Source organism: Sceloporus undulatus, chromosome 1, assembly GCF_019175285.1.
Source record: "Sceloporus undulatus isolate JIND9_A2432 ecotype Alabama chromosome 1, SceUnd_v1.1, whole genome shotgun sequence".
NCBI classification, from domain to species: domain Eukaryota; kingdom Metazoa; phylum Chordata; class Lepidosauria; order Squamata; family Phrynosomatidae; genus Sceloporus; species Sceloporus undulatus.
In genome coordinates, this window is record NC_056522.1 from 58202695 (window position 1) to 58230131 (window position 27437).

The window sequence follows — 27437 nt, forward strand, 5'->3', positions numbered from 1 at the left end:
TTTTTCTCATTGTCATTTTGTCATACAAACACAGAACAGAAAGAATCAATTGGAATAAAGTCTGCTAAAACCTGTCTACATTTTCACATGAATGATTAACCACATTTATTACCAATTGCCATATGATGGAATCGATATATGGTGGAATTCTATATACTACCACAGTCCTATGTAAACTGCTGGGTATTTCTATTCAATCAATTATTGAGCTATCAATTTATATCAATGTTTCAATGCAGAATGTACAACTATGTTAAAGCAGAAAGGATACAGGTGTTGAAAACATGAGTAAACATGATTTTTAAAACAAACCTCACACATTTAATTTGTCTTGAAATAAAGCAGGATGGTTTACCATTCTCAACTGTGAAAAATAAAGTGTTAAGAGTGCATGCACATGGGACTGTGAGTGAATGCCTTCTCCCCACAAGTTAGTAATTTTTCTTTCTCCTGCTTTCTAGCCAGCAGTCAGAACACTAGTGAAGATTTTTGTAGAAAAAATGAGGAGCTCTGCCATCACAACATTAGAAGATGTAAAAAGGCAAGAAGAGAGTGAGGAGAAGGAGGAATCTATTTTAGCACTGTTGGGAATAATTGGAACAGTACTTAATCTATTTGTAATTGTTTTTGTGTATGTATATACAACACTTTGAAGGCTTTCTAGCAACTCCGAAGACCAGCAATGGCAAAACGAAATATTGAGCACTACCCAACAGGATATAGAGACTCAAAAGAATCAACACATTCCAGAAAGTGCCTGTTTAGGGCATCAGATCAGAGACTGTAAAATACATCTATGAACTCAATTAAGACTATGTAAATGAAGACTGCTACATATTAAACAACACCCTGATGATTGCTGGAAATTTAGACACTCAAAACACATGTTTCCCCTCTGGCAATTAATATGCAAGTCATTACTAATTTTTTGTGTATGTACATCATTTTTTGTGTACGCAAGACAACAGCAAAAGATAATGGATGCCATAATATCTTTTTATGTTTTATTTACTTGATCTCCTTTATACTTTTGGATTTGTGATTATGTACTTCTGTATAGGTGACAACTGGATTAAAAAGGAGTCCATTTCAAAAGTATCATTATGTGCTTAAATTTTCATAACTATATATAACATGTAGAAAGAACAGCACTATTAAGTACTGTATTATAAGTAAATAAAATTTTAATTAACTACCTTCCAAAATACTTTTAATTTTCATACTGCTCACTGTTGTACCATATGTTCTTGCCTTTAAGTTTACAATTCACAGCCATACCTATAAAAATGTTCTACTCAATACAGAATTTTATAATATCAGAAAAGGGATTAAAAAAAATATTTGTACTAACAATGTGGCTTTATCCCTTGCAACAATTTTTGTACAATTTTGAAAGTTATTCTTTCAGTGGTGGCGATAATATAAATAACAAAAGCAAAATCTTTGGAACTGGCTATCAAAACACCAAATTCAACTAAATTCAGAAAAGAAACAGGAGATGAACTGGAGTTTTGAGCTATATGTTAAAAACAGACTAGACACTTTTAATCTTTCCCCCCAAACTATGTATTGTACATACCCTGTATTCTCCAGAGACCCTTCATATACTTCATCTAACCTAAGGAGATTATTCTACAGTTTAAGAATTTGAACTTATGTTAATGGTCTCTTTCAACTACAATTCAATGCACACTTATCTGGGAATAAACTGCACTGAACCAACTAGTCTTAATTCTGAATTAACATATATATTGGTCTGCTAGATTACTATTATTTTTAACAATGAAGGTAAATATATGAATAACTTTCCTTTTTCCACATTCCACTTATAAGCCAAACCTGTCCTTTAAAAGACTATGCTTTATGCAACATGCCCTCCTTTGTTTCTAACTTTTAAAACAAAGATTACTGATAGTGGTGCCAGAGCTCTACGCTTCTATTTCAGTTTATTAATATTTGAAAAATATATAATTACACTTTTAAAATATCAGTATTTGTCTAAGAGTAAACTATCAGAGGTAGTCTTCAAATAAAATATATTGAAGTATAGTGGCAGGTGTCCTTTACTGATATTTAATAATTTATTATGTTGTACTACTTATTTCAAAAGCATGACATAGGTCACTGTACAGATAGGAAATGGAGGCCGAGAAAGTGGGCTAAACCTAGCCTTCCCATATAAAGTAGAAGCATTGATTTTAAAATTTAAAGCACGTTTATTGCAAATATTCAAAGTAATGCTTGGGATATCAGCCAAGAGCTCAGAGCCCTAAAACGGATATTAGTAGGTTAGAGGACCTTTATTTCCCTAGCATGCAAAAGCAAGGTCCAGATTTGGCATTAAGAAGGAAGATGCTACCTATAGAAGAAACCATATGAGTAGAAGCTGAAAACAAAGTCAAGAAGCAAACGTTGCTGATCAGATTGAAACAAAGACCTGAAACACATGGACAAAATGACATGGTTTTAGGCCGTGCTGGGGGCATGCTGATTACACATGTCCCAAATGCAGCCTGAATCTGCGTCAAGGCTGCGCCAACAAAAAAGAACCATGTCAAGAAGGAGTGGGTAGAATCAGCTCCTTCTGGTGGCCCAGTTCAGGACCGTGTTGCGTGTGCGTGTGGTCTCATGCCGCTCCTTTGGGCCTGTCTGTTTCAGGCCCAAGAGAAATACCTGTGTGTGTGTGTACCTAAAAGCTCTCCTTCAGAAGCTGAAATGTGTTTCAGAGGAAAATTTGTAAAAATCATAGCGAAGGAAGAGAGGACACAGAGGAAGTAAATACATACCTTTTCTTCTGAGTATTTCAGGTAGATATTGAGATAAAAAAAACTCCGAAAAAACAAAAACAAAAAAAATGGGATAATAATGAAGATCCTGCTAGTATCTGGCTATCCACACGAAAGCTAATAGGTGAAAGCTATGAGGATCAGTTTCTTCCAAGTAAAGGAAACACGAGAAATCACATCACCTAATCTTCCTTTTGAACTACTGTTTTTGAAGACACTATCTTTCTTATGAGAATATTTGAGAATCCAATGTAAAGTTATTAACCATACAAGCTAACAATTAACTGTTAAGAAGTAACAGCATTCAAGCATCTAAAAAGCAACCTGGGATCAAGTTTCTCCAGAAATTTGAAATGCTTTTCCTTGATGTGTTTAGTAGATTTGTACCCAGTCTTTCTTTCAAATAATGGAAAAAGGGGCAGCTCTGTTTAACTATTTGACAGTTTAAAGTATTCATTCTATTTCTAAACTCACTTTTATCAAGCAAGCCTCCCATACGGCTTACGTAAATATTTTAATGCAAAGCATAACCAAAACACTACTTAAATTGTCCATCGGAAGATAAGACAGGTACAAGTAGAGAATTCTGTTCCAACTTTACAAGAACATGCTTGCCTAGTGTAGACCATCACATTTCTGGTGAAGAGAAATGTTCTCACTCTTTTAACATGACAACTGTGTGGGGCTTCCTAGGAAAAGTTTCATGGGAATGGTGCTACTTTAAACATCATAAAAAAGAGATAAGAACAACACAGTGTTGTTGTGTGCCCTCAAGTTGTTTCCAACTTATGGTGACATTGAACCTATGACAGGATTTTCTTAGTACGATTTGTTCAGGGAGTCTGCCTTTGGATTCCTCTGAGGCTGACTTGTTCATGGTCACCCTACTGAGTTTTCATGGATGAGAGGGAATTTGAACCCTTGTCTACAGAGTCATAGTCCAATGCTCAAACCACAACACTTGATAAAAATGTTGGAATAACAACCAATTTAAATAGAAACGTAATACAATACATATCATATTCTGGAAGGGCTGCCCTCTATTTAGTGTTCTTTATTTTTAAACCAGACCTAGGTTAGGCAGCTCTTCAAATAGAAGACTCTTCTCTGTCAAGGACATGCATCAGAGGAATGAGACCAAGGCCTGTTACAGACTTCCAAAATAAAGCTGCTTCGGGTCTCTTTGGAGGTATGCTATTTAAATGATGCATGCATCCTAAGTATCCGGAAGCTGCACCAAAAGCTGCACTCTGGTGCTTAGGAATGGAGTGTGGCTTTGGTGTGACCTCCGGACTCTTAGGACCCATGCATCATTTAAATAGCATACCTCCAAAGAGACCCGAAGCAGCTTTATTTTGGCAGTCTGTAACAGGCCCAAGTCTGCAAAAACTTATCCTATAATGTCTTTCAATCAGTCTCAAAGGTGCTACAAGATCCCTTTGCTTATGGATATTCCAACTACAGCTGTATCTCTGAACACTGTAGAATGTAACAGACACAAAAATCACCCTATTTACTGTATGAAAGAGAGGAGAGGTTGTGGTTACAGGTGTTTCCCTGTATGTAGTAGCTATCTCCTTGATGGCTGGGGTACCCACAACACAGAATCTCCCAATTACTTCAGGCAAGGAACAGCACGCGAGAGGAATTATTGTCAGGAATAGACAGGTGGGAAGGTGTAGCCTGAGGCCTCTCCAGCCGCAAACGGGCCGGGGCCACAGTTGACTGCATGGTTCCCTCTACAAGCGGGCTGCCACTGCTGGTCTCAACCTGTTCCAGTCCAAAAGACTGGAGTGTGGCATCAGAGCAGCTTCAGGCTGCATTGCGGGCATGCGTCCTCTAAATGCCACACCCCCAAAGTGGTCAGAAGCCACTTCTTTTGGCCCATTTATTCTGGGCATATGTTTTCATAATTTTATTGCCTAGACTATTTTGGAATTAAAATACTGAATAAGATAAATGGTATCTATCTCTAGTTTGATTAAAACTGCAAATGAAATGCAATGTTTAAACTTTATGGAACTTTATTTCTATTTTCTAATTTATTTAAAATGTATAAACAATACTTCAACAGATATTTATTTCAATTATTTTTGAGCCTAAGAACCAGTGGCATGAATGATACTATACTAATGTCATGTTCTACCCAAGAAAATAAAAGCTTAGGCATAAAAATAGCAATTTTTATTTATGAAAATGGATACTAAATGCAGGAATTACCTTTTACAATTTTCAATTAAGTTTCAATTTACATTTTTCTGCATCTGACATAGTATGAACTACATAAGATAACATATTGCCTCTTGAGTATTCCTTGCCTAAGAAAACCCTATGAAATTCTTGGGACCACCCTAAGTGTCAAAGACACATACAAACAGAGAGTTTAAATAGTTAATGTGTAGCATGTGATTAAGCCTTAAACTGGGACCATTCCTCAACTAGGTAGGCATTTATAAGTTATCACTGGAGCAAACTGATGCCATCTACAGACAAAAAAAATATCAATTAGCCTTCAGTGAAAAGCAGATACATTACTTGTTTTGGATTGTTTATAACGGCTTTGTACAGGATGGGAGTTCAATCAATTTTAATTTCAACAAGAGAGTTGGGTCTGATGTTATTAACCTAATAATCTTACAGATAATGAAAAGAAGAGGGTGAGTTTATAATATATGTTTCCCCACTATTAATCATGACTGATAAAAGTGAGGAACTTATTTGCTTAAAAATAGTTCCCTAAGTTGGCGACTATACATGGACTGTAAAGGCCAGAAACCTAAAAATAAATATTTTATTTTGGTCCAATCCACAGTGCAGAAATAATCCAGTCTGACACTGCTTTAACTACCCTGGCTCAGTGCTAGGGAATTCTGTGAATTGTAGCTTATTGTGGAACCAAAGCTCTCTGACAGAGTGGGCTAAATATCTTACAAAACTACAGTACCTAGCATTCCCTAGCACTAAGCCAGGACAGTTAAAGCTGTGTAAAACTGCATTATTTCTGTAGTGTGTATCAGACACCTGTTTCCATTTAAAAATAATTCCACAAGGCAAAGAATTTGACTATGGGGTTGGAAAGAAAGAAAGAAAGAAAGAAAGAAAGAAAGAAAGAAAGAAAGGGGTACCTCCAAAGTGAAAACAAGGGACTTTCTTGAAAGACTTCAGGAGACTGTGGACCTAAAATACAGGTATGTAGATTTGGAGAGATGTGTCTTGGTGTGTGTATATTAAGGGAAATGATAACTGGTGTACCTCAACCTTAATTATGCTTCACATAATTCTCTTTTTAGATCTTGCATTCTGGTTACCTAACTGTCTAGCTAGAAGGATGCTTTTACAGTGATGTCCTTTTCTTCCAGCCACTTTCTTCTTTTTTATTGTCCATGCTTCCTCAAGGACCAGTGGCTTTTGTGATGGATTTGGACTAGCAAGAGCTTGCTTTGAGTTCCTCATTTAGCTAAGAAAGCAACATTAGAGATTATTCCATGAACCCCCATTCTTGCCACAACTGTGTTAATGAAAAGAAATGCATATATGTTAGCTTGGGAACAATCCCGATCATACTAGCTGCAGTAACTGCAGCATCCATTGCTGGTCTGGGACTCTGTTTTCCCAGCATGCTCCCTCCCCTGTTGCTTTACCATCATGCCTTGCACTTTTTAATTTTAATTTCTCTCTCTCTTTAGGACAATTTAAGCATTACATCAATGAGATGGGGGGGGGGGGAGAGAAAGTTTTTTTTTAAAAAAAAAACAGGACTACACAGGAATAGTGAAGGGAAGGAGGAGTCAGGCAAGGAGGAAACTGATACCATGTGACTGCCCAATCCCGGGTCTGCAGCCCAGACATTATCACACACAAATCTAATGCTAGCGATATTGGCAGCAATTGACGGAGGAAACCCCTGAATAAAAAGTTGTGCAATAGTCATGGATACAGGACAGACCAGGTACAGCTCAACCATGGAATTATGTGATGAGGCACTGTCATACGTGCATCTATTCTGCTTCAATTGCATTTTTTAGCTTCAAGTGACAATCTCCATTATATAAACACAGGTTAGACTGATGAAGGCATCTCACAAGCTTATTGTTACTACAAAATGGCAGGAGGTTATGGATCAGGAACCATGTGTATACTGCCTTTAGGATTTTCAAAAAACTGTATTGCGTCATCCCTATGAGATAATCAATATTCTCGTTCATTCATAATAATAATGATAATGATTTCTTAACTGCCTCTCCCTATGGACCAAGGCAGGGGACGTCTTAAACTATGCTTTCATATAATATGTACTAGAGGACAATAAAGGAATACGCATCTATAAAGGCACAGTGGAAAAAAAAACACTTAATTGCAGTTTAGTTACACTTGCAAACTTTTAGGAGTGCTATGCATACTGAATAGCTGGGAAGGCAGCAGAAAGCATCTTCTTTCATAAATAATAATCATATTATTATTAACCAGAAAAATAAAACATAGCATGAGTTCCAACTTTCTTTCAGAGTCTTGGGAACAAACACAATATATGTAATGAAAATTTTCTTCCCTGCACCTTTTGCTTTGACAGTGATATACCTCCATGAACAAGAAGGACATTCATAAAATAGTTTTTAAAGGTGTAAGACCAGAAATTAAATAAAGTGATTTTATTCAATAATATTTTTATCAATACTAATAATTCATGTCTATTTATGTTGACACTAAACCTCATCAAAACAGTGACATGAGAGAATTAATTAATTAGGAATTATATGATCTTCCTTCATTTCCTTCCATAGAAGGCTTCAGATGTTCAAAGTTACAGGAGAGCAGGAGTAAGTCTCATGTTAGTCTGAAGTATACCTATGTACACTATACCATACAAATGAGCCCAGCTGGATTAAGCTAAAGGCACAACTAATCCAGTCTCCATCTTTCTACAGTAGTTAATGCAGAAACTTACTGGAAATCCAGTAACAGTACACATGGGCAATGGCATCTGCCACTGTTTCCCCCCAGCAATTGGTGTTATATAGTACTGACTGCTTCCTCCATTAGTACATACAGTAGTCCCTTGGTATCCACTGGGGTTGGGTTTCAGCAGTGTGGATAAAAATCAATGACTTTTAAACCCAAAAATTAATTTTAAAAATTTTAATTGGATTTTTTTATTTAAAAACTCACAAACAGACTTTTGATGTTGGGTTGCAGCAGCATGTTTGCAGTAAACAGAACCAAAAAACAAAACAAACCTGAGCTGGAAAGAGTGAGATTCTACTCTAGCTGATACAACTATAACTGTGTGTGCCTACAATAAGCAAAGTAAACAGTGACTGCCGCCATAATCCCTTACTCAGCATGTGTGAACAGTAGAACAGAGAAAACAGCAAAACAGAGAACATCATGTAAAAAAAGTGCATCTTTGACCACCAAAACAGAAATAATATGGAAAGTGGGGCAGGTGGGGGGGGGGGAAGCATCCTCCCTAGATGCATTCTGAAAGCTTTCAAGTGGTCTCTAGAATGTTCAAGACATTTTTTGTTTAGTTATGCAAGGTCTTGCTTCATTTCACCATGAACATATTGTTAGTTCTTTGCCAAAGCATGTTGACCAGTTCTCTCTTTTATGTGGTGTAGGAATCTATTCCTATTCTTTCCATACTCTTTCTGCCTCTGGTAGCAAAGTTTCTGCTAAATTAGTAATGCCCAGGAATACATCTATTTTGTCAACTGAAGTACAGGTATACCTCACAATCAAAAACAAAACAAAACAACTTACAACCTCCAGTGGAGAGTTTAGCAAAGACTTCAGATTGTACAATATAGAATACAATTTTGTAGCAGGAAGAACATATTGGAAGGTATTAATTTCAAGACTTCCAAGTGCTTCTGGGGGAAAAAAAAAACACTACTAAAGAGTACGCTGAAAAGACCATGAAAGCATGGACAGTACTGGGTAGAGCAGTGCTAGGTGAGAAGGCATAAAGGTAAAGGTAGTTCCTTGACATGAATATCTAGTTGTAACCGACTGTAGGGGGCGGTGCTCATCTCCATTTCTAAGTCAAAGAGCCAGCATTGTCCAAGGACTGCTCTAGTGGTCATGTGGCCATCATGACTGCACCGAATGCTGTTACCTTCACACTGAGAAGGGGTACCTATTTATCTACTTGCATTTGCATGCTTTCGAACTGCTAGGTTGGCAGAAACTGGGACTAGTGACAGGAGCTCACCACTTCATGCAGCACTCAGGCCTTGAACTGCCAATCTTCTGATCATCAGAATCAATTTTAAAAACAGCAAGGGAACATAACAAATCAGAAAGGTGACAAAAAATTGTAAGAGCCTTCTTACTGATATTTAAACTCAGAAAAGTGCAAATCATGAGGAATTACTGGGGTAAAGAATGTTATTAGTAGGAAAGTGTGTGCCACAAGCAATATTGAGAATGAATGTACAGATAATTAATATTCCCAAATGAACTAATTTAATAAGGGTAAACAGACTGAATTTGAGCTTTCCAGATTTAATTCAAACACAATGTGGGAGGACATAAAGGCATGAACAAGGCTTTAAACTCAACCTGAAGTTAACTTTATAATGTCAGTCAGACAGCAATGATAAGGAAGACTAAAAGACCAGTAAGTGCCAGGCTAATTTGTTCCTATTAGTATTGACATTTCATATTTTTGTCCCACACTTCATCTTACCCAAAGTGTCAGAATACCACAAATTTCACATCTCTTTCTGTCCCCCACTATTCTTCCTTTTGGGAATAGCACCCTGGCTATATCCAATCAGTTCAGTATTAACAGGCCCTCAACTACCATGTAGGTTTCACTCTCCTCAATGGCTTGAACATCTGTGAATATATTTGTTACTCATTCTGAATTTGCTTTCAACCAAAAGTCCATCCTCATCCCTATGAATCATGGCAAGTAGCAAGCTAAGTCTAGAAGGACATAAAGATAACCACATATATAGAATGAATCACCCTATGCATAAATACAGCCAGCTCTCCTTATCCACAAATATTTTATCCAAGGATTCAAGCATCCACGGCTTGAAAATATTCAGAAAAAGCATAAATTCCAAATAGCAAACCTTGATTTTCCATCTTACATAAGAGACACCATTTTGTTATGCCACTGGATTGAATGGGACTTGAGCATCCACGGATTTTGTTATCCGCGGGAGTTCCTGGAACCAAACCCCAGCAGATAACAAGGGCCCACTGTACATTACTTATGGCTCAACAAGCACTTCAATATGCACACAACCTCTCATACTATCTTGGGCCACTCTACATATATTCAGAAGTTAATCTGTAGAGAAGTGCATATATTCACACAATATGTTCACATCTCCAGCTAGAAAAAAAATGCTAAAGTCAATGATTGGTAGCTGTTCCAATTAACATATGTAGACAGATATACTGCTGCTAAGGCTAACATCGTACACTGTAGAAATTTTCAGTGCACAATTTTTAAATTATGTCATACACACTTTATATAGAAAGTAAATAGCATGCACATGTTTGTTTGTTTTTAACATGAGAAAAGAATCAAGAAATAGAGGCCTGAATCCTTATGGCACATGTCTAGCATTATGCTAGGAGTTACAATTTTACTTAGGTTGCACAGCAGCAATAAAGGAAGACAAGCAGAAATCATAATCATTCATTATTGGTTGGGGAAGTGAGCTGGCTCTAAGGAGCCTATTTCTCCATTGCCTGGATTCTGGATCCTCAACGACAGGGTATTCTGAGAAGCATAGCTTACAAAATTATCTGTGCCAAAGGACAGGCAGTTTTGCATGTTAGCTGGCCCACAACATGATGGTTCCAAAGACCTACTCAGAAGTCAGGCACTGGAGAAATGAGTTACACAAAGGTGGCAGCCTTCAGAATTACTGTATCTACAGTATCTGCTCTTGTTGCTGTTGTCCATGTAGACTTTTCCCTCCTACTGCCACCACACCACCTACACCAGTATAGTTGCTTTGGGTGCCTGTAGAATTCCAGAAAATAGGCATTGTCAGCACCAAAAGCCCAGCAGCTAGATCATATTTTTGTTTACCTGCAGGACAACAATAGTTCAGTTCAGAAAATTCATCTCTTACACATTTTACTGAAAGATCAAATGGTATCTTTGAATTGGATATTCTCTGCATCAATTTTATTTAAAAAATGCTATTTATAAACTGGAATAGAACATGCTGTTTTAAAAACAAAGAGGAGCATATTACCTGAATCATTACGGAGATAGGATGACATTGCTGGAATAAGACATGATTGACTAAGCAGCTCTAGCAGAACTGATGGAAGGGCATTGCTGTTTTGTCCTCTGCTTTCATGGGTGGATTGGACATCCCCGTTTGATATGCTTCCTGCAGGATTTATATAGCTAGCCAAAACCTGAAAGTTTAAAATCATTATGAGAAAAGAGGTTAGATTGAATAAAAGAGAATGAGAACAGACAAATAACAGGCTCAAAATGACAAAGAATCTGAGACACATTTTGATAAATGAATATAAAATTAAAAAACTTTCCCCATAACTATGCACATTTTTTAATTCAAACCATTTTGTGGTAATTTTTCCAACTCTAAAAGATAATTTTAATGATTAATTTCAGATTCAAAATATTCAACTTATTAAATCTTACAGTCTGTTCTTGTAAATTAAACAATTTTCACATTGATGTGGTATCAACAAACTGCAGATGTCTGACTTTTTCACAGTAATAATGTATCAGGCACAACATACAGCAAGTTAATCAGTATCTTTAGGTGGAAACAAAGGATATATGTAAAGATGGAAATCCAATTCCTCCTCATCTGAAAAATCTCATGTGTTATTTTTCAACATTGTATATTTCAAAAATTGTTCCCTATATAGTACAGTATCAGACTGAAAAAAAGGAGAATAAACTCCCCAGGCGTGCCCAAAGCCAGGCACACAAGGTTTTTAACCTCACAAATGGGAAAATGTACTAAGGTGGCTAAGTAACTGGCCACAGTTTGCAATATTATTGTTTTAGTAGTTTGTTGAGGTATTTTTAACTTGTTGCTGTTACTTGTTCTATTAGCAACATACTACTTTTCAGTTGCCTTTTTATTTTTTAAGAAAATAGTTATTCAGTACAGTAGGCAATGAAGACAGTAACATTCTTTCAAAGTACCATATTACAGTTAATGCTCTTACTTATAACAATAAGTATTGGACTTATGTCCAATATCTGCAGACATTATATCTGATGGAACAGAGCTAATTTATACATAATAATAATTTTGGCAATTTGTTTCAATGGTTGTGTTACCTGCAATAGGCAAGTGACATGTTCTTCTTCCAGTCTTTGTTTTGTTAAAGCTTGCTCTACATCCCATCCAGAAGCAGTAGACCCAGTTCCAAATCCAGTGCCTTTAGCCCAGTAAAGCTGCTGTTCTTCTGTTGATGCACTGTTATGCGAGCTTGACACCTGTGGCTGTAAAAAGAAAATCAATTGCCCTATTATTCCATGCTCTTTAGACTTCGTAGTCTGGGATCAAAAGTAGGAGAATATCCTGCCAAATGCATTTTCTTCATTCTGATTCTGGATCATGGAAGTAAAACAATGTTGCAAAAATGCCACTTATTTACATTAACTGAATTGGGTAAGGGATGCAGGAAACATTGGGAGTGTGCATTAGGAAAAGAAAAGATACAAAGTACAAAATATTGCATTAAAACAATTCTTATTGAGACGTTTCCTCAAGTCAAACTTGGAGGTACCTTGCTATGCTATGCAAGTTGGACATTGAGTTGCAGAAGGGGATTTTTCTTCTTCTTCCCCCCCAAATATCCCTGGAGGGTCTACAGTCCTTCAGAGCAGATTTGAGGCAACCAGGGGACTACAAAGGTGAAAGGGAAGCTGTTTTCACCAATAACGTCAGCTTAACCAGTGGATGTTAATTGGATTTCACCGTTTATTTTCAAATGGTGAAAGAAGAATTGCTAAAGTTTTTGATAAAATACAGATGATCTGTATAAAGTACAAAGAACTTTCAGATGATCTGGTGAAGGGAATATCACCAAAGAAGAATTACAAATGAACAGTTAGTATCTATAGGAGGAAAGTCAGAAAAGCTAAAGCACAGAAAGAACTCAGGCTTGCTCAAGAGGCTAAAAATAATAAAAATAGTTTTTTCAGGGGCTATATTTGGAGCAAAAGAAAAACAAAATGGGACAGAGAAGATTTAATAACCTTTGCCGCAATCTTCTCCAAAAAGACCACTGTAAAATAGGCTGTTCAAAAATAACAGATTTTGTCTGCCTTCCCTTGTCACCATTGAGCAGGCCTGGAGAAAATGCACCAACAGGATTCTGGCCCCTGTGCTACTTGTTGTGTTCCTACCAAGTTTACAATGATTGTTAACATGTTAAACATTGTAAAAATAATGGCAATGTGTTAGCCTTCACTTACATTTCCAAGTACTGATATGAACTTTGTCCCCTCTATTCCTAAGTCATGAAAGTCCAAGTTTTATCCAGAAAACAGGAAGTGTTACTCCTTGGAACAAAGTTCTCCAGACTGAGCAGTTTTTTTTTGGAACACAGCCAAGGCTGGCATCTGTTCAACAAGTTCCAGGCCACTGAGCTTGCTAACAAGACACACAGTGACTATGTAAGCCTCAATAACAAAAATTGAGGCCATAGATTTCTTCTTTTGAACTGGACAAAGAACCTTCATTAGAGAGATTTAAGGAATTTGGGATAGCTACATCAGGACATGGTACAGGACCTAAATATTGTATATAGTGACAAGTGATAAAATGAGAACTGCTGAGGAACCTGCTGAGAATTCTTCCTGTTGACAGCTTAATTTGGTAAAATAATCTTCTAGTGCTTCTTGTGTAGAAAATGATTGCTGTATCATCTTTTTATGCTATGTGACTCTTCTGGGCCATTAAACAAAACAAGTATTATTTTAAATAATGGGCAATGCTTTAAAGTCCACAGCAATAACCTTATATGTCTAACTATATTACAAAGTATAGATACTTATGTTTCAAGGAAGACCTATGGGATTTAAGAACGTAAGAGCACCTAGTATTGATAGAATACATACTACCTATATAAATTGAGGTAGAAACATAATGACTCATATATAAATCACTCTCTAATTATAGCACAACTGAAGATTGTTTTAGCAGATTATCTCTCTATGAAAGCATGTGTTTGTCCATCAACCTAGGTCAGAAAACCTGATATGCAAAGCTTTATGATATAGAAAAAGAAATCTGGGCTTGTTAAAGAAAATAACATCATTACACTTTATACTGCCAAAAGCATATTTCTGAATTAATTATTCTGAGGTTAAACTGACCTCTGTCTGATTAGGACTAGAATTGGGAACTCTTGGAGCATGGTGGCTAAGAGCAGATAAACAGGCAAGGATAAGATGTATTGCACCAATTTCCAGAGCCATTCTCCTAAGGAGTACTCCATCATCAGTAGTCAAAGGTGTGGCACTGAACAAGCTGCGCAGCACATGAAATGGAAGGGTTGGAAGCACATTAGCCGAAGGAGATTGTAGAATATGACCTAATGAGAAAATAAAAGATGAAACATTTTGTCACAATAAGTTAACATACTGCATTCATCTTCAAATATATTTCAGTGATTTTATTAGTGTTTAAAAAGTAGTCTGTCTATAACAAGAGCTACAAAATAAAAATTCACTGCAGAGATTGTACACAAGAAAATGATGATGATATGATCAGACTTCCATTATGAGTGGTATCCAAAAAATATAATTACTCTCGCAAGTGACATCAGAGAAACAAGTCATGCCAGACAAATCTTATCTCTTTCTTTGATAAAATTATCAGCTTGGTAGATGAAGGAAATGCTGTGGATATAGTATATCTTGATTTCAGTAAGGCCTTTGACAAGGTTCCCCATTACATTCTTGCAAACAAGCTAGTGAAATGTGGGCTAGACAAGGCAACTGTTACATGGATTTGTAATTGGTTGACTGGCTGAACCCAAAGGGTGCTCAACAATGGCTCCTTTTCATCATGGAAAGAAGTGACCAGTGGGGTCCCACAGGGCTCTGTCCTGTGCCCAGTGCTATTCAACATCTTTATCAATGACTTGGATGACAGAATTGGGGGTATACTTATCAAATTTGCAGATGACATCAAATTAGGAGGATTAGCTAATACCTCTGAGGACAGGATCAACATTCAAAATAACCTTAATAGATTAGAAAGCTGGGACAAAGCGAACAAAATGAATTTCAACACAGAGAAATGTAAGGTACTGCACTTAGGGGGGAAAATGAAATGCACAGATATAGGATGGATGACACGTGGCTGAACGAGACTACATGTGAAAGGGACCTGGGAGTCCAAGTAGACCACAAATTGAACATGAATCAACAGTACGATGCGCCAGCTAAAAAGGCCAATGTGATTTTAGGCTGCATCAATAGAAGTATAGTGTTTAGATCAAGGGAATTAATAGTGCCACTCTATTCTGCTCTGGTTAGGCCCCACTTGGAATATTGTGTCCAGTTCTGGGCACCACAATTCAGAAAGGATGTTGAGAAACTGGAGCGTGTCCAAAGGAAGGCGACTAAAATGGTGAAGGGTCTGGAAACCATGGCCTACGATGAACGCCTTAGGGAGCTGGGGATGTTTAGCCTGGGGAAGAGAAGGTTAAGAGGTGATATGATAGCCCTGTTTAAATATTTGAAGGGATGTCATATTAAGGAGGGAGCTAACTTGTTTTCTGCTGCTCTAGAGACTAGGATGCAAGCTCCAGGAAAAGAGATTCCACCTCAACATTAAGAGGAACTTCCTGATAGTAGGGCTGTTCGACAGTGGTGGAGTCTCCTTCCTTGGAGGTCTTTAAGCAGAGGCTGGATGGCCATCTGTTGGGAATGTTTTGATTTAGATTTCCTGCATGGCAGGGGGTTGGACTGGATGGCCCTTGCGTTCTCTTCCAACTCTGTAATTCTCTGTGATTCTATGAACGAGAGAAAGCTTATTCATTAGCTAAAATAAATTAGGCATTTGCTATTTTGATTTTATTTTTGCTATTTTATCTATTACATAAAATACAGGCACATCTCACAGTTAATGGAGTAGAAGTGTTCCTGGGCCTTACTTCCTTAACAGAAACTTTGGCCTGTTACAGACAGCCAAAATAAAGCTATTTTGAGTCACAGTGGAGGTATGGTGTTTCAATGATGCATGCGTCCTAAGAGTCCAGAAGCCACACCAAAGCCACGCTCCAGTCCTTAGGGCTGGAGCGTGGCTTTGGTGCGACTTCTGGACTCTTAGGCCGCATGCATCATTAAAACACCATACCTCCACTGTGACTCAAAGCAGCTTTATTTTGGCTTTCTGTAACAGGCCTTTGGTACCAAAAGTAGAAATAATAGGTATAGGTTCCTGCATCCCAAAACCTAATGTCACAGATATGTGAAATGAAATGATTAGGGCATATCCCTCTGTACCATTTTAATGACAACAACAACATCTTGACAAAATGTAAACCTGTGACTCTAATATCGTAATTTCCCCCCTTCTCTTGTATGATTTTAACACCTTTGTCTGGTGAAGAGGTAAGTGGAGATTTGAAATCTTGCATGATGTATTTTGTGCATTTTTTGGTTGGCCCAATAAAGATATTACTGTTTTGTGGATTTTAGATATTGTATCTAGCTACAGTAGGTTCATCTGGAGTAGAATTCCTTAGAAGAAGCAGGACTCTTGTAAAATGTATTTGTAAAAAAGAACTTCTTTGTTGGAGGCTTTGTTAACTGCAGTATGCTTATGTAGATGCTTCTGCATGGAATAGTGCAAAGCAGATGCTCCATTAAGTGCTATATTATTTTTCATCTTGGGATCTCTGTGCTCAAAGAATCAATCTTAGTTTAACAAACTTCAGATCTCACACGCATCTGCCTTGTTCTTCCTTTTGCATGAGTGGAGAACAGCTGCAGTTAACCATGAGTTTCTTTTATATCTAAGCTTTCAATTATGATTAATGGCCTTCATGTAAGACAAGATGTGGACAGTGGAAGCCATAAAACACCTTGGTCATGGTTGTGCTCAGGTTTTGGAACTGTCTGCCAAGAGAAAGCCAGCTTGCAGTGCTTCTGTTGAAATTTCATCACTAGGAAAAACATTTTTCCTTTTCTATCCAAGCCTATGGTTTGCTCAGCTGCTAACTTTAATCATTTGCTAATTTTAATTGCCTTGGATTCTTTGATGTATTTTTAACTAGTAGCACATTTTAATTTATTTGCAGTTATTTTGCATCTGTAGGGGTGTGTGTGTGGGGGATGCAGGCAACACCAGATGATATTCTAATGGGGGGGGGGGGACACCATGAGTTACTGTACTGAGTGATGCCAACTCTAGCAATGTTACTGGGATGGGCAACTGTGGAAGACATGGGGCCACATTAGCCCTCCAGGAGACAAACCTTGTAGGGCCACATGCCCCACCACATCTTCTCCTGCAAAAAGATTTTATTTTCTTTTCTTTTTTAAAAATCCATTTCCCTCAAATACCTTCTAGGGGACACAAAGGTAAATTTTTGATCCTTCTGGGCTCCCTAGAGGGCACTTTGAGGGGACTTTTTGTTTGTTTGTTTTTTGCAAAATTTCATTTTGACCTGTGGAAATTCAGAAGGTGCCAAACACAGTGGAAATGTCCTTTATGCCCCTACATATCACCTTCATTTTGACCTCTGGGGGACAAAAACACCACTAGGAGCTGCATGCCGCCCTCAGACTGTACTTTACCCACTCCTGCTATAAAAGTAAAGGCCAGCTCTTAAACTAAATAACATGTATCTGAATGACATCTCCAATATCAGCCATTTTGTAAAAGCACATTAAAACTGTCAAAAAACCCAAGAAGAGTAACTGAAATGTTCAGAGAGAATACGAAGGTGAGGATGAAGAAACACTTCAAATAAATCATGTCCTTTGAAATCTTTTAAAGATGATCATGGGGATGGGGAGGAATTCTCAGTAATTTCTCCTCTGTGTTTTGGTCATGGTTATCAACTTGTGGTCCTCCAGATGTTTTTTGACTTCTGCTCCCCATAGTTTCTGAATGTTGGCCAATTTGGCTTGGATGTAAAGTCCAAAACAAATGGATCAAAGGTTGGGAACCACTGGTCTAAGCAAAACCCACAAAAATACATGAATAAGCAGCTTTCAGAAATACTAAGTCAATACTGGCATGTAAAGGAGATACTATTGTCCTTACAGACCCACAGTCATATAGCAAACCAATCAGAAGGCAGACAACAATCCTATTGAATCTAGAATGTGAAAGTTGTTCATAGACAGTTTGCATTATGCACAGCATGAGTATTTTCATATTGTATGAAGGAAGCAAATTAGCAATAAGCAGAATGACAGTGGTCAAGAAGTGGGGAAATTTTTTGATTATATTCAACTATGCTTTCCCACACAAATTAGAGGGAATAATTACACAGGAACTTTCTGGTAACCTTAGTTCACATTGTCTCCCACCCTGTGCGTAACATAAGAAAAGCTGCAACTGAAACCTAGGGAAAGGGAAGCAAAAGCAGAAGATCAAGGTGCCAGATAAGATTATTTTTCCCTTTCCTATCAGTTATGACAGTCTGTCTTAAACTTGGGTTGATCCAGAAGAGAACAGAAACAAGCTTCAGATGAAAAAATTAGGCCAGTGTATAGAAATTTAATATTTACAAGGCCATCAAGATCTGGTTTATTTAACAAGAAAGGACAGGACCTCTTCAAAACCAATGAAACAAGCAATTCTTGCTCTTAAGGTACCATCAGAAGCCCTGTAAACAAACAATATTCTAACTTAAACATAAATAAATAGAAGTAATTCTATTAGCTTTTTCATTCTATGCAATGAAGGAAGAATTAGAAGATCTGTCCTTAAGGTCTAGTTTTGACTTTCACATACTTTGGTTCCAAAACCAGAAGATATCTAGAATCCCACAAAAGCCAGTTTTATCTCCTTTCAAATATTTGTAAATTCATACACTCAAGAAATATTTAGCAGTAATCCCCAAAGATACTTAGTAGTTAAGTACATACTTCCTTCACCATCATCTGTAACTCCCAGCACCAATCTAAGCAGACACTGGGCATGTTTCCTCTCTTTAAGTAGCACCTCAGCATAGCCTGGGAGGCGAAGAAATAATCCAAAAGCAGCCAAAGAATGAGCAGGAATGGGAGACATAGTTTGGACTGTTGATTTGATTGGTGGTGGTTCTGCAGCAATTGTTTCTGGGGCTTCATAAACCAGTTCTCCAGATTGTTCAATGGTAACCCATTCAAACTGATCACTGTCCTTCTGCTTCTCTTGGGTGGTGGATGTAACCACTGGCGCACTCACCTTCAGAAAAGAAAGAAGATGCTTAATACTGTCCTTTGAGGTTGCTACTTAGAGGGTTTTTGTTGCAACTAACATGATTAAAGAGTTCCCAGACTATTCATTTTCAACAGTTATGATAAAGTGATAACATGAATGAACAAATGCCAATTGAGAATTTGGAATCTCTATTCCAGTTAGCATTTTTAGTATTTTTCACACGGATTATTTAAAATCTTGTCACATATACAATAAATGCAATTAAAAACTGCTGTATTTATCACAAGGCAATATGCAAATAAAAAGGGTTTCAAATAATTACTTCATGTTAGAGTTTTAACCTCTAATGTTTACTTTGCACTCTGCATTGTCATTCTAAACACCGTAATATCACTGTACATACCAAGGAACAAAAAAACATTTTCCCAAATTGTTTTTACAGAGATGAACTTGCTGTGTGTGGTTAAGCAGGTTTTAAGATATACTCAACTACCTATATTGTAGGAATGATAATCCTAGAGAGATGGGGCTCTGTTAATGCCATTCTTTATGGAACATTTTGTAGTTTTGTTGTTTTACAGTCTTGTACATTTTGGTTATATCTATTTGTTCATTTGCTTTCTATTATATTGTATTGGTTTTTGCATTTCTGTCTGGATAATTTATTTCACAATTGTACTGCATAGTTTTATATTTGTGCTACTCCTTTGTTCCTCCATATATGTGTGTGTAAATATATTTTAGATTGTACAAGTTGGGCAGGGCTGGCTGTTTTTGGTTGTTCTTTTACTTGTAAAGCACCAAGTACACTGACTGTGCTAAATGAATAAATAAATAAAGATGATCATCAACATCATTATCTGCCCTAACTATAATTTTGTTCCCAGTGCTAAAGTTCTTCCCCTTACCTTATATGAAAGTGAGAGGTCAAAGCTCAATGATATAGTACATGTTTTAATGCAGAAGAATCCACGTTCACCATCATGTAAGACACGTTTTACAGGTAAAAATATTGGGAATTTCTTCTTCTTTCATCTTTCCATCCTTTCCTTATCAAAGTATTGGAGAACAGTTAAAGGGGCGGAATCATGCAGCCCTCTGGATGTTGCTGTGCTGCAAGTTTCAGAAGCCTTAGCCATCTTAGCCAATGGTGAAGAAAGCTGGAAGATGTTGTCAAACAACATCTAAAACACAGCATGATTCACACCTGTATAGGAGCTCCCCTTGTCCTCCCAAACTTGGACTCTCAGGCACTCGAACTGATTTATAAGATTTTTATCTTCAGACAGAACCTCTTTACAAGGCCTTCAGGTGCCCTTTTGCCAAGAAAAGGGCAACAGCAATTTTAGGATTTACATACACACAAAGCTTCTGAGAAGCATGGAAGCATGTCAAGATTAAGTATCTTGATATGATATCCACTTTTTCCTGAACAACCAAATATATATGTAGATGGCATCTTGCTGGGTACATTGTGAAATTCTCAAGCCACTATCAGTATGTGACCTCACAATTCCTGTTTACAGAATTACTGATACAAACGACATTCCAAGTTTGAAGATCTCACAATTCTATCCTATCAAAAACTAACTGTATGCCACAATTTTCAGTTTGGGAAGGTTTTTGAAAAGTCACTGTCAGCGCCTTTTTATGTGTAAAAACAAAAAAATATATAATTTAAACCACTGGGCACAATCCAGCCAGAGTTAAATATATTTAACTCATTCACCTCAAAATCATGTCAGCCTGTAATCAAATAAGTTGCACAGATAGTTTTTTAAACTTACTTGTTGAATCACATCTGGGTAAAGCATCGGTAGTCTCTCTGCGATGAGGGCCAACCCACCCATTCCAGCAAAAACTTGCAGTGGAGACTGAATCGGGCATACTTCAAGGAAGGATTCATCCAACACTGTATCCATACAGTCCTCACCTGGTGTAACTGCTTCATCTTCAGTGCAAGGCCCCAATAAATCTGTATGTTCTATATATACCCCCCCCCAAAAAAAAGAAAAAAAGAAAAGAAATCTTCAACAAAATGATACTCAGTATTATTTCTTTAGGGTTTCTTTACATAGAAGGTTTGCCTGGAATAACAAGCTGACTGGAAACACTGCTGGAGTGATATGAAATAAAGAGCTCACATATGAAAAAAAGTGGAGGGAATGTAAGGCTCACCTTTTTAGAAAAAGAATACAATTATATATCACTGCAAAATACAGACAGTAGCTTGTCAACAATAAAGACAGTGCCCACAGGATGTGAGCAACTCTGCCCATGTAAATTAGCTTCTGATTTAGGAGAAGGAAATTGAACAAATTTGTGAAATTTAACCTAAAATGTTGTATCTTCTAAGGAGCTGTCCACATGGACCAAAATGGCCATGTACTCTCTGGCCAATACCCTTGGGTTGGGATCAGGCAAACCGGATACTGTTCTGGCGATCCCAGTCTAAATCCAGCACAAAGGGGCTGGCGATCCAATACAAGGAGAAGCGGGATACAAATAATAATAATAATAATGATAGTAAGTGCGAGTCAATATGACCCAGTGTTTGCCATGGGGTCTCTCAGAAATATGACCCAGCATACCAGACCTTCCTTACCTTCCTCTGCCACTACTGAGAATACCCACACCACAACTGACCTGGAAATGGAATACCTGGGCATGTGAGTACACCCATGAGGCTTGTTTCGACATCAGACATGGCAATGGGGATCTTCTCAGTAGTAGTGATAATTGAGGAAGGTAAGGAGGCCACGGTGATAGTGAGCCTATAGCGTGGTGGACAAATAAACACCTGCCAATCCCCATGCCAGCCTGTGAACCGACCCGGGTTAAGACCTGAGCAGGATGGAACAGGCTTGGCCCATGCTATTCTGGCCATCTGCTTAGCCCAGAAGCAATGAAGATAAAACAATAAGTACATCTGTGGTTAAGATTTTTTTTGAAAACCAACTCTTCATCTCAAGAGATCTGGAAGAAACCAGAAAGCTCTTGAGAAAAAAAAATCTTCTAGTCTTAGAACATTAACCACAATCAAAATCAATTAATTATTAGCAACATGTATGGATACAACTCCATCCTTTGTTTCAATATTCTGCTCTTTTTCAGACTTTATGGTTATCAATAAATGGCTAAAGTATCAATACATTGCTATGCATGTGTGTTACAGAATTAGTGTATCTGATGACATGGACTGTAACAAATCTACTAGACTTTAAGACACCACACATATTGTTTTCACTGCAACAGACTAATACAACTGCTCCTTTGGAAACTGTTACAATATTATGGAAAACCTGAATGAGTGCAGTTTGTTTGGAAATATTCAGAGATCAAGTGTACTTCTACATTTTAAATTTTATGAACATATGAAACTTTGCATATCAGGCAGCCTATCTGGGCAAAGATTTTGTTTTGGTACAAATTGCATCATGTCCTTCATATCTTGCAAAAGAAGTAGTTCCATTGATCCCACCTTCATCCTCCCCATTCAGTGTATACCTTTTTCAGTATGGAGGCGCTTAAACGAGTCTGTTTTTGATAGACTTGGGTCCGAGATCACTTTGGAGCCAAGTTTAACTGCCAAGTCAATGGATCGGTATCCTTGAGGAAGTTTGCGGTCATATAGCAAAGTGAGAAGCTGGGCAAGTGTCAACTCGGGTGGTAATGGCTGACCTAAAAAACATGAATCATGTTACAAGCAGCTCTAAATGATTATCTGAGTGTACATTAGGAAGCTCAAATAAAGGCTTGGATTCTTAATTACAGTTAATACAAACTATAGCTTAGTGTGTTGAGCTTTGGCCATTTCTTATGTTTAGTTCACATCATACATAGATGCTTAGGATCCCTTCTTTAGACTGTCCAATAATTTGGAGAAAAATGTTGTGTTACTAACTAGACAAACTCTTTTACTCGATGAACATTTGCTTAGATAACTGTATAACAGGAATTTTTATACATCAACATCAGTGCTTCTCAAACTGTGGGAGGCATGCCTGCTCTACCAGGGGCAACCTAGGCGCACAGTGACTGAAGGAGAGCTAGTGTCCATGATTGCCCCTGCAGCATCTCTTATTCAAGGCCACTGCTGTTGCCTGGCTCTGGGTGGGCACCATGGGAGGCAGAGGAGAAGCAGCTCCCAAACATCACAGACAAGGAGTAGTGGAAGCAGGCTGTGCCCTGCCAGCTACTGGAGCAGAGTGTGGGCCTGGCCACTGCTTTATGCTGTTGCTATCTCTACCCTCCTGACCAGAGACTCCAACTCACAGGTGGACAAGCTGTTTCTCTGGCCCGGTAAGGCTGATGAACAAACAGGGCATGGGTTGGATGGGGCCCAATGGAGAGGAGGAACAAGCCAATAGGCTTTTGGTCAGCCATTGGGGATGGCAGAAGATTTGGGGGCCTAGTGAAACCTGATTCCAAGAGGCCCGTTTTCTCTCTCTCTCGCCAAGCACTTTTGCACCCTCAGCCACAATTTCTCTCACTCTTTTTTCTTTCACATGCTCACTCTCACAGGAGTTTGTTCACACTATTTCTATTACATGATGACCCAAATCTCTGATAGGCATTTATTTCAGTCTCAAAAGGTGCTAGGTAGGATTTCATTATCTCTTTGTTTGTGACACACAAACCTCTCTTTTGCTTACATGCACGCATGCACGCACACACGCACGCACTCAGCTGCATGCTTTCTCCTTTATACCTTCTTAGCCAGTTAATTCTTATATACACTCTGTCAAGTCATTGTCTCCTTCCCTCCCTCACAGATCCTGATTCACATACATTCTCGAATTCTTTCTCTCACACAAACATACACACACTGTGGCTCTCACATTCATACACACATCCGTCACACACAGAAACATGATTCATCTCTTTTTTTACATACTCACATATTTACTCATTCACACAAGAGAATGAATGTTTCAATGTGAATGTGTGTGAGAGAGTAAATAAATGAGAAAGATGTGAGCCAAAGAAATAATGAAAGAGCATGATTCTGTGTACAAATCTGTGAACATTTTTCATGTGAGTGTGAGACAATATGTGTAAAATTTATGCATGCCTTGAATTAGATATTGAACTTACTGAAATAAAACTATTCTATTTTGAACAATGTAATTTCTTTATAAAATATTAAAATATAAATATACATTAACATGCAAATTAACACGTGCAAACTAACAAAATATTTATACGCATATACAATGTTGAGTGGGAGGGACACGATATGTGCAGGTAGATATAAAGGGGGTCACAAGGGTAAAAAAATCTATATTACTAACCCACACAATTCAAAATAATGATCTTACATTTTCACCCATTTATAATGTTCATTGGAGGGAGGATAGGCCCTTTGTAATATATATAATGAGAAACTCAATATGATTATTCCACTATAATCAACAACATTCATTCCACAGTAGAAACTGGGAGAGTGCATGAATACATGTACTCATCCAGCAATTTATGCAGCGCAGCACACTTTACAAATGTGCTGTATCAAAAAACTTGGAGCATTACCTGGTAGCAATTTATGGTAAAGGTGAAAAACAGGAACACTAATGGTTTTGCTGGATGTGTCACCTCCTGTGGAGGAGCTGCCTACTTTATCTGCTATTACTCTACCTCGTCTTGAGGGTGGGCGAGGTGGTGTAGATGATACAGCCCTTTTTGACTGAGATTTCAAACCTACAAGAAAATTGAATACTGTATATACTCATCTATAAGTCTAAAAATGTATGCCCAAAATTGACCCCAAAATCCCAGGTCACTTTATTTACAAGTCAGTATGATAATGCAATAACAGCTCTTTCAGATTTCCCCATGCGGTGGGGAGAGAATTTCTTTTTCTCTTGAGCCAAGCAGAAAGAGTGATTAATTGCTGTTAAACAAACAGAGTCCCTCTCCCACCTGCCTACCACCACTATTTGGAGGGTGAATGCTGAAACCAAAGTTGAGACACTGAAGCAAAAAGTGTCAGAGTACCTCTTGCTGCACACACACATACACATACTGAAGTAGCCTTCAAGTTTTACCCTCAACTTATCCATGAGTCATGGAAAATCCATAATTTTGGCCCCAAAATCCGCCCCCGACTTATATATGAGGTCGACTTATAGTTGGGTATATATGGTAATAGTTTAGAGGCATATGCAATAACAGAAACTACTCAAGTAAACAAATATGCATCAGTTATTCTACATGGTACATTGTCCTATTCGAAGAGCCTTCATACACATTTGATAGTCCTATTAATGAAGTATTTGCATGTAAGGATAATTTTATCTGGGACAGAGATTGGCGTGTGTGTGACAGTCCCTGTATATAGAGATGTATGGGAACATTTTAAAAATTATGCAGCAATATGTGGAATTCTAAATAGTTATGAGCTTTAATAGTTCTTTCACAGATACAAACATATTTATTTCATTTGTTGTGCACTGCTATGTATGTATCCAATGGTGGCCATGTACTAGTGAAGACAATAGAATGGGCTGTGTGAAACACACACAATCCCCTACTTCCTGCTGAAGCATCTCATGCTCTCCAAAAGGGGCTCTGGAGGGCCAGAAAACATTTGGGAAGTGGTTTTGAGGCAGCATAAAGTGCTGTAGGAGCCAGCGTCATGCAGTGGTTTGAGTGCTGGACTATGACTCTAGACATCAGGGTTTGATGGACACCCACTGGGTGACCCTGGGCAAGTCACTAACTTTCAGCCTCAGAAATCTGCTTGATAGGTTTGCCTTAGGGTCACCATAAATTGAAAGTGACTTGAAGGCATACAGCAGCAATAAGTGGCTGCAGCAGGAAGGTTAGAAAAAAACTGTTGTGATGGCCAGCCCAATGCTGGATTAAATCCAATTTTTTTTTTTTACATTACATTTTTAAAATAACTTCAAATATTCTGGAATACCTATATTTTTTTCACTGGTTTGCACCAAGTTTTATGATTGACTACATGCTGGAGCTGCCTTCTCCCTATGCCATTCCAAATTGACCGGACAATTTTAAGATGAAGCAAGGGCAAACATGCTAGAGGCAAGAATTTATATATAACTTTACTTAAGTTTGCCCCAAACTATGATGGCCAAATGCTGGTGTTGGCTTCTCTCTGCAGCATCCCAAACAGACTTGACCATTTTAAGATGAAATAAGGGCTAACATACCAGAGGCAACAACAACACTATAATTGTCCTGAAACCCATTTTCTGCTTTCACTTTTTCTTTTTCTTCATAGTTCTTTTTTTCTTTATCTTCTTTTTGTTCGCTTATTAATTTTGCAGTTATACTTGGTGTATCTGAAAAATAAAATATCACTCCATATAGGAACCTGCATAAATAACATTAAATAAACCACCATTATATAAATATATGTTCACTCAACAGAGGTAGATCTGGGGAGGTAACAAAGGTGTATGCTTATCTGGTTTTGATGGGCAAAGGTTCTGTGTGATCAAGTAAGACCAATCATCTGTTAGACTCATGTCCACCCTGGCTGATTAGAACTGCCTGAAAGCCAGACAATTGGGTGGTGGAGATTGTAAATGTTCCATCTCCTCTAAAAGAACCAATTGTAAGACCTCTTTTAAATAAATCTTTGTTGCACCTAGCTCCCTATGTGGGCCAGTTTCCAGTCTCCCCATTTTAAGTAAGGTGTTAAGCAAGTGGTGGCAGCACTAGAACAGGTTGCATAACTGTAGTTCTGCAAGTGGCAATCTATGAACTCATACAGATGGCTATCCTGCACTTGAGAGATCCATAATATGGGTAGAGTAGTGGCAGGGATCTATGGACAGACGGGATTGGGAGGGTTCCCTGCATTCATGATTCTGGTCTCTCTGACAGGAAGTGGTGGAAATGGTCCTTGTTGGAAATGGTTGTGGTTGTTGCAGAGGCAGAGAGGGTACCTATGGGAGGTCGACTTGTTGATCTTGAGATGGAGAAGGAGAACATTCCAAGGGTGGAGGAAAATCTATGACTGCTCCCTCTGAAGGAGGGTCCTCATGATGAGGGGAACCTTGGGCCAGTTGAATGGCTGGGGGGGGGGGGAGATGCAAGGGGTCTCTTCCTAGGTTCCAGGGACCTGAGAGTAATTGTCAAGCAAGGGAAAACATTGAGGTTTGTAACTTATGGGTCTCAATGTCAATGGTATTGAGTGTTCTGGTACCATGCAGCGCTTAGTAGGGGCCACCACAAAATTGTAATACCTCTTTTAAAGGAACAGGTGCTCTGGAGCAATCCTTGAAGTGCTACAAAGCTGGATAAGCCTGATGCTAAGGGG

The 27437-nt window shown here is 38.0% G+C and overlaps 1 protein-coding gene across 1 annotated transcript in view; it reads right to left on the reverse strand.

Annotated features, from left to right (window-relative positions):
* The window catches only part of BIRC6 (baculoviral IAP repeat containing 6), a 234076-nt gene that overhangs the window by 48624 nt on the left and 158015 nt on the right, over positions 1-27437 (reverse strand). Inside the window, 8 exon segments of the mRNA XM_042449523.1 lie at positions 11012-11180; positions 12085-12249; positions 14131-14348; positions 18868-19168; positions 20932-21128; positions 22652-22825; positions 24677-24844; positions 26323-26454. Of these exon segments, the coding sequence (XP_042305457.1) occupies positions 11012-11180; positions 12085-12249; positions 14131-14348; positions 18868-19168; positions 20932-21128; positions 22652-22825; positions 24677-24844; positions 26323-26454 (1524 nt within the window).